The 15,397-nt window shown below is 47.1% G+C and overlaps 1 protein-coding gene across 2 annotated transcripts in view; it reads left to right on the forward strand.

The window, feature by feature from the left end:
- Positions 1–1,208: 1,208 nt before the first annotated feature.
- The window catches only part of Adgre1 (adhesion G protein-coupled receptor E1), a 75,253-nt gene continuing 61,064 nt past the window's right edge, over positions 1,209–15,397 (forward strand). The window contains exons 1-3 of one of the 2 annotated variants that reach the window (XM_037197873.1): positions 1,209–1,304; positions 6,755–6,808; positions 15,145–15,291. In XM_037197873.1, the coding sequence (XP_037053768.1) occupies positions 1,274–1,304; positions 6,755–6,808; positions 15,145–15,291 (232 nt within the window). In that variant the 5' untranslated portion in view covers positions 1,209–1,273. The remainder of the gene's footprint in view (positions 1,305–6,754; positions 6,809–15,144; positions 15,292–15,397) is intronic. The other variant, XM_028861207.2, reaches the window with a different exon arrangement.

The raw sequence follows: 15,397 nt of genomic DNA on the forward strand, positions 1-15,397 counted from the left end.
TTGGTCATGGTGTTTCCTTGCAGCAGTGATGACCCTGAGTAAGATGGATGCTTTCATAAGCTCTGCCTCGCAGAGAACACTCATTCTTGGCTCTTTACTTTCCTTTTCTCACTGACCCCGAATTGGTCTATTGTTGGGTCATCTTTCTGACAAGCTACTTTGACCAGGATCTTTGTGTTAGAGCCTACAACTAGGGGACTCCATCCATCACATGACTTGGCTTCTGCATTTCTGAGGGGGTGTTTGCACACATGTTGGGGGCTGGGGTTGGACTGGAGTGGTTGCTATGGGGGGGGCAATCAGAGTATGGTAGTGTGTTTGCGTGTGTGTGGTGTGCTGTGTGTGTAGTGTGGTGTGTATGTGTGTGTTGTGTTGTGTGTGTACTATGGTGTGATATGTGTGTGTGTTGTGGTGTGTGTGTTGTGGTGTGTGTGGTGTGGTATGTGTGTGGTGTGGTGAGGTATATGGTCTCTGTGTGTGTGTGGTGTGCTGTGTGTGGTGGTGGTGGTGTGTGTGTGTGGTGTGATGTATGGTGTGGTGTGGTATGTATGTGGGATGGTGTGGTGAGGTATATGGTCTCACTGTGTGTGATACATATGTGTGTGTGTGTGTGTGTGTGGTGTAGGGTGTGTGGTATGTGTGGTGTGTGGGGTGATGTATGGTGTGGTATGTGGTTTGTGTGGTGTGATGTAGAGTGTGGTGTGGTATGTGTGTGGTGTGGTGTGGTGAGGTGTACGGTCTGTGTGTGTGTGTAGTGTGATGTGTGGTGTGATGTGTGGTGTGTGTATTCTATGAGGTTGACATAATGACAGAACAGAATTTTCTCGGCAGCAAGCCCATGGACCACGGTGCCTGAGGCTGTGAGGGTGGCTTTGAGCTCCTGAAAGCTGAGATGTGCTTCTCTGTGGGCAGCACATGTGGTCTCACTCGGTTGATGCAATGGAAGGAGGGGACAAGGGATGGGAGATAAATGGTGGTGCTGAAAAAAAGAAGGGGAGGAGGGAGATGGTGAGAGATGGCAGAGGAGGGAGAGGAGGGAGAGGAGGACAACAGGAGGTCAGGGAGGAGGAGAGGGAGAAATGTGTGCACCAGGCAGATGTAAGGGAGAAATTAGGGGATTGCCGGGCTGTCCACTCTGATGGTGGTAACTCAGCAGAAAGTTGCTGGGGCTCCGTCTGGCTGCGTTGAGCAACCCTGGCTCCACCCCTTCCCTTCTTCACAAAGCAAGCTTTTAAAGGGAAGGCTCTCTTCATTGAATGACTGCCACAGTACGATGTGGGGCTTCTGGCTGCTCCTCTTCTGGGGTGAGTGTCAAGTTGAATGGGGCCGGGGAGGGATTGGTGAGGGCTGGAAATGGATGCCAGGGAGAAGGCTCAGCCTTGGAAGGGTCTGGCCCATAGGCTGCTGTCTCAGGTCTGTTGTACGCAGCAAAGCCCTACCTTGGGAGACCTTTGACAAGATTCCTCGACTCAGGGAAGCCCATCCACCAGGGTAGATCTTCCTGGGGCTGTTCATTTGGTATGTGTGTGTTTGTGAGCCATCTCAGTTCTAGCCAGAATGCAGCACCGAGTAAACACCTGGGGTTCCTGTGTGTGCATCCAGGTCCCCCAGGACGGTGCAAGGGCAACAGAAACCCACACAGCAATGGCAACCATTCCTTTACCATTGCACAGCACTTCATCTTCGAAAAGCCCTTATCAGCCTTATCTTGCAGAGCAGAACCAGGGCGGTGAAGGAGGTGACTTGCTGGGCTTGAGCAATAGCCCAGTGTGTAAAGTGCCTTCTGTGCAGATTGAAGATCTGAGTTGTTGTTTCGAGACAGGGTTCTCTGTGTCGTTTTGGTGCCTGTCCTGGAACTCGCTCTGGAGACCGGACTGGCCTTGAACTCACAGAGATCCACCTGTTTGCCTCCTGATTAAAGGCGTGAGCCACCACTGCTGGGGAAGTAGAGACCTGGTTCTTGATGGTTAGCCAGCCTAGCCTACTTGGTGGACTCCAGGCCAGTGAGAGAATCTGTCTCTAAACAATTAAGGTGGATGGCACCTGAGAAAAGATGTGTGAGGTCATACACACACACACACACACACACACACACACACACACACACACACACACACCACATGCAATGCACACACACAACACATATACACACTCACAAATACAAAAAGAAATACTTTGGACAAGACTTAGCTAATGAGGGGCGGAACTAGAATGTAAAATCGGTCCAGCTCTGGTCTTGTTCAAGACGGGTAAAAGAATTCCAGGCGAGTGCGAATTCTTTGAGAAACTGGGCTGTGGCTGAGGTTGTGCAGTGGGGAGTCAGGGAAGACACGTCCTGTACTGGGACCAGACCAGGATGGTGTGGGGGGCTGCAGCATCCCTTACTGGCTCCTGCTGCTTTTGTTTCAGGCACCAGGGTGTCTCACTGCGTGATCTTCCACTTCCCTGGTTTTCTTGCATGTTTGCAAGATTTTTTTTTTGTTTTAAATTTAAAGATGGGAGATAGAGATTTCCTGTTTTAGAGATGAGAGAAACTGAGTCATGGAGAGTTGAAATAACTTTTCTCAGTGCATAAAGTGTTATTGGTGAAGACATAATTAAAAACCACCCAACATATTAGGAAATTGTGTGTATGTGTATGTGCATGTGCACATGTGTGTGCCCACACATGACCCTAGAGGTCAGAAGACAACTTCAGGTGTTGGTTCATGCCTTTTACCTGCCAAGAAAGAGTCTCCTCTATAGCCCAGTCTAGAAGGCTCTTGGGCCTCTGTGGATTGTGTGGTTTCTGCCTTGAATTTTGCTGTAGGCATGCTGCTATTATAGACATGCAGGAGGAGTAAATTTACCTGCTTTCTGAAAATCTGAAATCAGCTCCTTGTGCATGGTCAGTGTTCTACCCACTGTCTGGGTGGGCATCTGTTTAGTTGAATGTCTCTTTCACAGCTCTCTGTATTGATTCTGTCTGTCTATCTATCCATCCATCATCTACCTATCTAATCTACCATCTATCAATCTCTCTCTCTCACCTACCTATCTCTCTCTATATATTTATCATATATCTATTTTCATAGCATTCATAAAGCCGCGGGCTTCTTCCTCAGCACTGCATGAGCTGTGTTGGTACACACTTTCAGTCTCAGACAGGTAGATACTAAATATAGAGAGGTGTTAGAGAGACATTAGGCTAGACAGACGCCCATCCAGGGAGGCAGAGGGAGGAGGATGAAAGGCTGAAGGTAATCTTCAGCTACACAGTGAGTTTGAGACCAGCCAAGAAAAAAAGACCTATGACAATGATTACTCTGATGGCGTTGATAAAGATAGTGATGAGGCATGGAGATGATCACAGTAATTGCACAGATGGTGATGATGGTGACCACACAGGTGGTGGTGATGGTGACCACACAGGTGGTGATGATGATGACCACACAGGTGGTGATGATGGTGACCACACAGGTGGTGATGATGGTGACCACACAGGTGGTGATGATGGTGACCACACAGGTGGTGATGGTGACCACACAGGTGGTGATGATGATGACCACACAGGTGGTGATGATGGTGACCACACAGGTGGTGATGACCACACAGGTGGTGATGATGATGACCACACAGGTGGTGATGATGGTGACCACACAGGTGATGATGGTAACCACATAGGTGGTGATGATGGTGACCACACAGGTGATGATGGTGACCACACAGGTGGTGATGATGATGACCACACAGGTGGTGATGATGATGACCACACAGGTGGTGATGACCACACAGGTGGTGATGATGATGACCACACAGGTGGTGATGATGATGACCACACAGGTGGTGATGATGATGACCACACAGGTGGTGATGACCACACAGGTGGTGATGATGGTGACCACATAGGTGATGATGGTGACCACACAGGTGATGATGGTGACCACACAGGTGATGATGGTGACCACACAGGTGATGGTGATGATGGTGGTGATGATGATGGTGATGATGATGGTGATGATGATGGTGGTGGTGATGATGATGGTGATGATGATGGTGATGGTGATAGTGGTGGTGGTGATGGTGGTGATGATGATGGTGGTGGTGATGGTGGTGGTGATGATGGTGATGGTGATGATGGTGATGGTGATGGTGGTGGTGATGGTGATGGTGGTGGTGGTGGTGATGATGGTGGCGGTGATGATGGTGGTGGTGGTGATGATGGTTGTGGTGATGATGATGGTGATGGTGGTGGTGATGGTGGTGGTGGTGATAATGGTGATGGTGATGATGGTGGTGGGGTGATGATGGTGGTGGTGATGTGGTGATGGTGGTGGTGATGGTGGTGATGGTGATGGTGGTGGGGTGATGATGGTGGTGGTGATGGTGGTAGTGGTGATGGTGATGGTGGTGGTGGTGGTGATGATGGTGGTGGTGATGATGTGGTGATGGTGGTGATGGTGGTGGTGGTGGTGGTGGTGGTGGTGATGTGGTGATGGTGGTGGTGGTGATGGTGATGGTGGTGGTGGTGATGATGTGGTGATGGTGGTGATGGTGGTGGTGGTGGTGGTGATGGTGATGGTGGTGGTGGTGATGATGTGGTGATGGTGGTGATGGTGGTGGTGGTGGTGGTGATGGTGGTGGTGGTGGTGGTGATGATGGTGGTGGTGGTGGTGATGGTGATGGTGGTGGTGGTGATGTGGTGATGGTGGTGATGGTGGTGGTGGTGGTGGTGGTGATGATGATGACTGCACAGATAGTGATGGTAATGTTGGTGACTTGACAGGTGGTGATGGTGGTGGTGACCACACACATATCAGTGATGGTGATGATGACCACACAAACTGTGAGACAACTTAAAGGAAGATTTTGTCTCACAGTCTGTGATGGTGGGGTCTGCCCTGTTGGGGAAGGCTTGGCAGAGTTCATGGCTGGATTGTGGGGCTGAGCTGCTTTCTTCTTGATAGACTATGAAGCAGAGAGTTAGGAAGTGGGACTGGAACACAAATCTTCAGCCACTTTACAAGGCCTCACCTCTAAACCTCCCCAAAAGCTCCACCATCTGGTGACCAAGTGGTTAAACACGGTTTTGTAGGTTAAATGTCACCTAGAGGCACAGCAAATGGTAGCCTTCATGTTTATATATAGTACGTGAACATGCGTCTTATATACAAAAGAACAGTTGAGGCTCCCTCTTCTCAGATGACTCTAGCTTGAGTCGAGTTGACATAAGAATAGCCAGGGACACATACACAAGCGCGCGCGCGCGCGTGTGTGTGTGTGTGTGCGTGCGTGCGTGCGTGTGTGTGTGTGTGTGTGTGTGTGTGCACATCAGTGCAGGTGCCCATGGGGGCTAGAGGTGTCACGGGTTCCCCTAGACCCAGAGTTACAGGCACAGCCCTTCTCCTATCCTTTTTCTCTCTCCTTCCTCCCTTGTCCTCCTCCTTCTCTCCCGCTCCTCCTCACTCCTTCTCATCCTCATCCTCTTCTTCCTCTTCTGCTTCTCCTCTCATCAAGTGAGAAAATACCTCTGTAAGATTGGGCTGCAGGCCAGCCCGTAGGGCACTTTCCTAACTAGTGATCGATGCAGGAGCATCCAGCCCACTGTGGGTGGTGCCATCCCTGGACTAGTGGTCCTGGGTTTTATTTAAAAAAACAGCAGGCTGAGCAGGCCATGGGGAGAAAGCCAGTGAGCAGCACCCTCCATGACAGCTCCTGCCTCTAGGTTCCTGCCCTGTGTGAGTTCCTGACTTGCTTCAATGATGAACAGTGATATGGAAGTGTAAGCCAAAGGAATCTTTTCCTTCCCAACTTGCCTTTTGGTCATGGTGTTTCATCACAGAAATAGTAACCTTAACTAAGAAAATACATACTCTTAAAATTAACCACACTGCTCTCCCGTGAAATTTCAATCCCACAGTGATCAGTCTGATCCTATGAGACATAGAAGTTGGTTCTGTGCCCCATCTTCTGCATTAGTTCCTGAGCTAGAGTTGGGTGTTGGGGAGGGCTGGAGTGAAGCTGTATCTTCTGATTGCTCTTCAGGATTTACAGCAGCTGCGGCCACCTGTACGAGACCTGCACAGGGTCAAGTCAGTCAGCACCCTAGTCTGGCTCCATCCCCAGCTAAGGATCTACCGAGAGTTGATGGCTGCCAGGAGAAGAGTCCGCTTGCTTCGGGGATGCCCCGGAAGGCTGCCTGTGCTCTAGTGGATGGCCCTGTGCCCACATGCAACTAGAAAGCACTTGTTAGATCCAGTGGATTACTTTTTAACTAGAGAGTGGTCACAGAGAGCAAGGAGAGGTCTGAGAGTTTTAAAGTAGTATGGGGTGCATATGATCAAAATTATTGCATATATGTATGAAATCCTCAAAGAATAAATTAAAATATAATTAAATAAATGAATGTAATGGTATTTTAAGTTGGTCCTTGAGAAGACATTAAAATATGGGTTCGTTTCCCAGCACCCTCATGGCAGTTCACAAGCTCCTGTGACTCCAGTTTCAGGGGCTCCTTCCAGCCTCTGTGACACTGCACCTCTTAAAAAAGAAAAACCTGGAGAAAACAAAGCGCATAGACATCAGGAGCACTCTGTGAAGACTGTGCAAAGTGGCACAGCTCCCTCGGCGGTTCCGTCCAGCTTTGCCAAGCTCCCTCTGCGGGTTCCGTCCAGCTTTGCCAAGCCGACTTACATGGGGTCAGGCTGCCGGTAATTTTGCTGGTTGAGCACAAACCACGTCAGCAGTTCATGCCTTTTCCTCCCTCTCTTCACAGGCTGCAGTGGTGTGCACAGATGCGGGATGATCACACTGGGACAAAGTCTGCAGGGTAAGTTAGCCATGGGGAACAAAGGACTGGTCTGAGTGGGATGTGTTTTGGAGAGCTCTCATGTCCCAGCAGCCGAGTCTCACACTTCGTGGGACTGAGTTACAGGCAGAGCCACGGTATCTACGTCCGCTCCAGGATATTTCCTTTGTGCTCTGAAATAGTTGTGTAACCTCAGGCAAGATACATAACCTCTCTGATCTTCACTATCCTCAAGTGTGGGCTTTAGAAATTGATGTGCATATGTCACAGGGGTGCTGTGACTCCTCTCTTCTGGTATAAGGCCCCCCATATTCTGAGGTATTAATTCAAATTCTCTTTTCTAGTCTTCTAATCCTTGTTTTTGAGATAGTAATAAGGAATTAGTAAGTCTTTTCCTGTTTTGTTACTCTGGAATGCCATAATCAAACCTGGTCATTGGGTGTGAACTTGTTTTGGGTCTTGACAAGAATAAATATCGGAGTCAATTCATAAAGAGAAGAGGTTTATTTTGGCTTATATTGATAGGGATCTCCATCTGTGGCTGGCTAGCCTCAAAGTGAGTGGAGCATCATTATCGCTGTACTTCTGGACTGCAGGTGCAGGGGACCACTTGGTCTTCTCGCCGGGTTTCCTCCTGAAGAGGCATTTTGTCACTTTGTCACAGCATCGAGAAAAGCAGCTAACAAAGGCAGGGATCTGAAACTTAGCTGAAATATGGTGTCTGTATTGCTTCTCTGAGAGTCTCATACAAGGACACCGTGCGTTTTGGTCACATTCACCTCCCATCTCCCCTCTGCCTCCTCCCAGAACCACCCCCACACTTGCCTCCCAGTTCTGTGCTCTCTTTTAGAAGTTGTTTACATTTTTGTATTTTATTTAATATTAACACCTGAATTCCCTTCCCTCCAGCTCCTCCTCTGTATTCGCCACCATTTTCCCTCCTAACTTCATCTTCTATTTTTCCTTTTATTTTTATGTGAAAATAATTTAAAAATTAAATATAATTACATCATTTTGGCCCTCTCTTTCCATCCTCCAAGGTCTCCCATGTCACTCCCCTGCCACTCTTCACATTCCTGGCCTTTTCCTTTAATTGTTCTTGTGTTATTGGCACTCACATTATACACACACTCACACACACACACTCACACCCTCCCTCAACATACCAACACACATACATATGTGTACACACACTCACACACCCTCCCCCAACATACCAACACACATACACATATACACACCCACATACAAACAACTCCAACATACCATACATATATATGTACGCAACACACACACACACACACATACCCCTCCACACACACATATACTCACACATACATATACATACACACAAGTACACCCCAAATACCAACACAATATACCTATATACATACATACATACATACACACACATAGACACCATCCCACACCCACACATACCCATATATACACACATGCATGCAGCCTGCTCAGTCCAGTTAGTTCTACTTGTATGAATATGATCTCAGGACTGACCACTTGGCATGGGGTAATCAATTGGGGGCTTTTCCTCGGGAAGAGTGACTCTCCCTCTCTCCACATTCCTTGGTTGTCTACATCTTTAGGGGTGGGAGCCTGTGAGGTCCTGAATCCCACGTTAGCATGTCTTTGGTGTCCTCCTTGTTCAGCCATGCTTAGGCAGCTGTCTTGCTGAGGTGTCACGGGCGAAGGGTCTCTGTCACTTCTTGGAGACGGGATCTCTCATCAGACTTCCTCACCCCCTGGCTCTTGCAAACCACCCACCCTGTCTTCTTCGGTGTCCCCGAAGAAGCCTTAGGTGCAGGGGTTGCGATGTAGACGTATCCTCAGGGGCTGGGCCTCCCACGATCAGTTAGCTATGTCTGCACCTTGGCCTGCTGTGCTGTGGTTTTCCGTGACAGTCCTCCTCTGCTTCAAAGAGACTCTTCTTGATGAGGGTGAGATCTGTGGGAATGTGAACGCGTTTTTAGAATGCACTTGGAGGTTATACTGGTCTGGTAAAGTGGCAGTAATGGGCTCTCTTTTAGGATCCATGACTTCATAAGCCCTGGGTAGTTGGCTGGCTTCCCAGGCATGCTTTCCCTTCTGTGTAGTGGGCCCTACGTCCAATCAGACAGCCATTGGTTACGTCTGAGATAGGAGTGCCACTGATGCACCTTTAGGGACATCTTACCATTGGGAAGCATTGTCTGCTCAGGTGGTGCAACTTTATTTTATAGGTGCATACACACATACACACATATATGTATTATATATAATTTTAGGTAAATATAAAATAATGATTCTTTATGGCTTTTCCAAGAATCCTGAGTGTTACTTATCCCTCCTTTCTACCCAGTCTTCCCAATGAAAACATCTGAATCCCGACATTTTTCCTCTGTAGGGTACCTGCCCCTGTGGCCCATTTTTACCTTCCTGGTTTCTGCAGTTACTCCAGGATCTGTACTCAATCTGAGGACATGGAGCTAGGAACTGAGGATGGGAGAGAACATGCCTGCATGTGCACATGTGTAGGACCATTGCTGGGGGGAGAGGAGAGTCAAGGTTTTTAAAATTGTTCTGTGTATGTGTGTGTGTGTGTGTGTGTGTATGTATGTGTGTGTATGTGTGTGTGTTGTGTGTGTTGTATGTGAGTGTGTGTATGGTGTGACTGTGTGTATGGTGTGAGTGTGTGTGTGAGTGTGTGTATGGTGTGAGTGTGTATGTGTGTGTGGTGTGAGTGTGTATGTGTGTGTATGTATGTGTGTGTGTGGTGTGTGTGTATGTATGTGTGTGTGGTGTGTGTGAGTGTGTGTGAGTGTGTATGTGAGTGTGGTGTGAGTATGTATGTGTGTATGTATGTGTGTGTGGTGTGTGTGTGCATGTGTGTGTGTGTGGTGTGTGTGTGTGTATGTGTGTGGTGTGAGTGTGTGTGTATGTATGTATGTATGTATGTGTGTATGTGTGTTTGTGTGTGTCTGTGTGTTTGTGTCTCACTATATAGTCCAGATGGGCCTTGAACTTGTGAACTCTTGTCTCATATTCCAAGTGTCTTGGATTGTAGGCGTACACTTTCACAACTGGTGTTAGTTCATCTTTTAACACTAAAGATCCATGTGCTCTATTGGCTGTGGGTACTAACAGGAAGTATAGGGACCAGAAACAAAGGCTCAGGGAAGAGTTGAAATATTACAATCTTTCACATCCCCTGATTTGTACCATGTCTGCCTTCCAAGACTTGAATTTGATCAAGTAGCTATTGCTTCTACTGTGGTACACTTTCAGCTTATCAAAACTTAAAAATTTACTAGCTTTTTATTTACTCGTGTCTGCGTATGCACATGCACACATGTAGCACGCGTGCGAAGGTCAGAGGGCAGCCCAGGAGGGGGGAGTCTCTGTCACCACCACCTGGGTCCTGGGACTGAATCTGGGTAATAAGGTTTGGGGGAAGCACATTCACCTACTGAGACATTTATTTATTTATGATTTAATTCTTTGAGAACTTCTCATGTCCAAACAATGAAATACCATTTCCACCCACTTCCCCTTAACACACCCTCCTAACTTCAGTTGCTCTCAATTTTAAAAAAATGACCCACTGCATACAGTGAAGGTCTTGGGTAGTTCAATCAGGCCGTGAGCTCACTATGTAGCCATTGTTTTGAATTTATATTTTGAATGCTCCTTTCTTGACCTCACAGGTCCTGGAAAGACAGAGTGAGCCATCACACCCTCCTCTCATTTATTTTCCTCTGAGAATTATGTCATTAAAAAGAAGGCATCACCTCTTCTTGTAGGACTTTAAAAAGAGGATCTGTTGAAGATGGGAGTATTCAAGCTGCCCAGATCAAACTGTGGAGACAGGAGGCTAGCGTGGTATCAGGACAGCATGTACAGAGGACCCAGGGCTGCGGAGACTTTGGCTTTCAGGTCAAGACAGGCTGTGAGCTGGGGAGGTTGTCAGATGCCCAGGCTCCCAGGACAGGGTTCTTATTCTGGTTTTGGGGAGGACTTGAAGTTTGAGAGGTTTAGGATAGAGTGCCCCAAAAGAAAAAAAAATTAGAAGGTCCTAGAAGTGTGCAATGTGGCCACTGCAGAGAAAGAGGAAGCTGGAGAGAGATCTGAGGCCCCATGTGTGGGTGGGAAACACTGGGTAGACTGCAGGGCCAGGAAGTGACTCTGAGCCAGTGTTACAGGAACGCAAGGGAGACATGTAGGGCAGTGGTAATCTGTCTTTGGGGTGTAGGGCAGTGGTAATCTGTGTTTGGAGGATAGGGCAGTGGTAATCTGTCTTTGGGGTGTAGGGCGCTTCCCATGGTTTCCACCCTCCCATTTGATGTCTACACCATCACTGCTTTTCAATGCTTCTCTGTTAGCACACAGAGTCATATGTAGTAATAGGTTTTGCTATGACATTTTCTTACATGTATATTCTCCCCAAATGCCTTGTCTTGCTTTTCAATGCTTCTCTGCTTCAATGCTTCTCACTGCTTTTCAATGCTTCTCTGTTAGCACACAGAGTCATATGTAGTAATAGGTTTTGCTATGACATTTTCTTACATGTATATTCTCCCCAAATGCCTTGTCTTGTGCCCCATCCCCTACTTCCACAGATCTCTCTCTTCCCAACTAAAAATATAAATAGAATTCCTACACAAATGATGCTGAGAAAGAAATCAAGGAACAAAATCCACTCACAATAGCTCCAAACCAAACCAAATCAAACAGGACATGCACACGTGCACAAACACATACACATATGCCCACACATACACATACACATGCACACACACACATCACACATATGCACACAGACACACAGACATATATATATACACATATGCACCACACATACAAACATATGCACATATGCACACACACATGCATGCACACAGAAACATATAAACAGATGCACACATACACACACAGACAAATATGGACACACATATATACATACACATAGATACATACAAACAGGAATGCACACACACATATGCACAAACATACAGACACAGGCACACATAGTCACACACACAGATACACACACAGACACATGTACACGTACATAGACAGACAGACAGACACACACACACATACACACACACAGACTCACACAAATCCACCCCACCTGGGGTTAAATCTAACCAACAAGGGAACAGAGTCTACCCTGACAGTTATAAAACACCAAAGCAGGAAACTGAGGCCGTCACCCCACAGTGGGAAGTGTGGTCCACTCCTGGAAGGGGCTCTTGTGTTCACGGTGGGAAGAGTGAACAGAGTGGCCATCCTGCTAAATGCAACCCACACAGCCAATGCAATCCCCATGAAAACACCAGCACTATTCCTCACAGAAATCTTAAACTCTGTACAACAGGCCTGGAGAGCCAAAGGCAGTTCAGACTACGGACAGCATTGGAGGTGTCCCTTTCCTGATTTCACGTTCTCCCACAGAGCTGCAGCTAGATAAACAGCATGGTTCTGGCACAAGAGCTGGTTCTTGCCAATATCTGAATCCATTCCATCTACCACTCATATCAGCATCCCGTTCAAAGCACACTCAAATCCCAGGCTCTTCCTGTTCCCGCCTGGATTGTACTGAACATTCCACTCACAGGCACAGGGCAATCGCTCCACCCCTGACCATCCTGTTTCTGGATCTCCAAAGCTAATGGTCCCAGCAGTTGCTGGAAGGGCTGTTAAAATCATCACCATGCTTCCTGTACCCAAACCCCTGCTGCGGTCCCCATCGCTCATCCCACTAGCTGCTTCTCCCATTGCTGTGACCTCACACGCAGCAAGAAGCAGCCTGAGGGAGGAAGAATTGATTTTGGCTCCTGGCTTGAAGAGATACAGTCTGTTAATGCAGGGAAAGGTGTGGTGGCAGCTGTTCACACCACATCTGTGGTAAGGAAGCAGAATGACCCTGTGCCTTTGCTCTGTCTCTGTCCCCAGTTGATAAGGTGCCAACCCACTTCAGGAGGTGTTTCTTCCTGGAAGTATATCACAGACTCATGCAGAGATGTCTCCCAGGTGACTCTGAATTCAGTCAAACTGACAATGAAGACGAATCACCACACTCATTTATACATAAAAACATCAGAATCATACAACAACCTAGGAGGCCCTGTGTGATCGGACTGTGGGTCTTCTCTGCTCTTTCCTCTTTTCTTCACTAATTCTGGCCTCAAATTTATGCTGACCTCCTTGCTACCTGTAGGATCAGGAATGGTTTTGCTGCCGCACCTTTACATTTATTATATTTACTTATATGTCTCCATAACTCATCTTTAAAAGAAGTATTATTACTGTGTTATCTATGTATCTATCTATCGATGTATCTATATATCTATGTATCTATCTATCTACCTATCATCTGTCTATCTACCTACCTATATTTATCTGTGTATCTATGTATCTATGTATCTATGTATCTATGTATCTATGTATCTATGTATCTATCTATCTATCTATCTATCTATCTATCTATCTATCTATCAATCCATCCATCTATCATCTCTCCCTATCAATCATCCATCTATCTATCAATCATCCATCTATCTATCTATCTATCTATCTATCTATCTATCTATCTATCTATCTAATCCATCCAACATCTTTATTTGCATGTACACATGGGCAGCTCAGAAGACAATGTGAAGGGAGTCTGTCTCTCCTTCTATCATGTGGATCTTGGGGATTGAACTTAAGTCATCAGGACTAGCCCAAGCACCTTTACCAACTGGGCCCTCTTGTTGGCCCGGGCTCCATAAGTCTTTTGTTCATTCCTTTGAGGATTTTGCTAAATGTCACACTTGGAAGGAAGCCCTGTATGGGAGTCCTTCTAAAAAGTTATGCCTCCTCCCACCTTTCAATTCTCTCCTCCCTAGTTCTCTTCATTTTTAATATGATCTTTGCTCACCATCTGACATGGTATAAAGTTTAATTATTTAGTTCTCTACACCCTTTGCTAAGCCTCTCTCCATTCATTCCCCGCTGAGAACCTACTGTTGTATGTATAGGGCCCAGCTCTATTCAGTGCACCTCATCCCCCAATTTCTTGGCATGGTGGTTATGGGTGAAACAAACCACTTTCTGATGGGCTGTGAGCCCTGCTCCATGGCAGGGATTCCATGCATGATACTGTAAACTGAGTCAAAAGACTGAGGGACCTAAGTGGGAACCAACTGGTGTTGTTTTGATAAATGGTCACATTGTCAATTTACATTTATGTCTGTAGGTTTGTGGTCTCAGCCTTGGTCAGGGGCTCATGGGTCTTGCAGACACTCACCACTAGCCAAAGTCCTGAGAATAAGTGATGTGAGCATCTACCACAGACTCAGGAGGTCAAAACACCTTCCACATCAGATTCACATGGTTATGTGAGTGGTCATCAGTTGAGCTGCCTGAATGTGGTTTGGGGATAATTTCTTTGGCTTGTGACCAGTGCCCTATCTGGGGTCAGAGTAGAGGTTTATTTGTTTCTCCTCAGGAAGTCACACGGCAGAAACTCACCTTGACATTCCACTCTTGGGCCCTTAAAGTTGGAGTGCCATCTTTGGGCAGTGGCAACACCTTCCCTTGATGGCAGTTGCAGACAGCAGACAGGGTTCTCTAATTTTGTCCTCCATCCTGACATTACTTTTCTGCTTGGTAGTGTCTGTTCATGGTTCCCACTGTGGTTTAAAAATCTGAGTCATGGCTTTCAGTTGCTTTCCTCTCAAAATGTCTATTTTTTTCTTACAGCCTTCTCCCCCCCCATCCCTCCTCCCCACCAACCCACCCCAGGAACTCCAGCTTTGCTCACTGGACTGTGTTTCAGAATCCCATCTCCTGAGTCACCTTTGTCTTCTATGTTGAGTCTCTCCTCTTTCCACTCAGGGTCAATCTCCTCATTTCACTCCTCTGCTTGCTGGCATGACCTTTGAGGTCATGGATCATTCTGTTAGCATAGTTTCAAGATCTTCACTCAGCCTTTGACTCATGTTGGCCTTGATGGACTGAGTAGCCCAGCAGTCATGGTCTTTGGAGGAATTACATCACCTGGCTTCTTCATTCCCGGGTTTCCGCTGTCATTCACTCTTGTGCTGGTTTGGACATCTCTTCTGCTCTTTGAGACACCTACACTGGAGGACTCAACCCAGGGACAAATGTGCTGGTCTCTAGGCCGTTCTTATAAAGACCAGTTACTCCATCCATTTACCTTCATCTCTCATATCCACAAGACCACTTTCTGGAGAAGATCACCCTGATAGGCAGTAGACTCTAGGGCGTGGCTTCTTCATTCTTTTATGCGACTCCTTGTAAGCCCCACTCTAGTGCTTTACACACATCCACACTCTTCTTTCCATGCTACCTAGGTGTGAACGAGTGTGAAGACACTACCACATGCCCAGCTTACGCCACCTGCACGGACACCAAGGACAGTTATTACTGCACCTGTAAACGAGGCTTCCTGTCCAGCAATGGACAACGCAACTTCAGGGGCCCAGGAGTGGAGTGTCAAGGTGAGTTTCTGCTGTGTGACTTTCTGGGGAGGCATGAATGAGAATCTGCTCTCACCTCATGTAGGGCACTGGTCACAGGCCAGAGAAATGATCCCCACCCCATCCC

The sequence above is a fragment of the Peromyscus leucopus genome, chromosome 22 (assembly GCF_004664715.2).
Source record: "Peromyscus leucopus breed LL Stock chromosome 22, UCI_PerLeu_2.1, whole genome shotgun sequence".
Classification (NCBI taxonomy): domain Eukaryota; kingdom Metazoa; phylum Chordata; class Mammalia; order Rodentia; family Cricetidae; genus Peromyscus; species Peromyscus leucopus.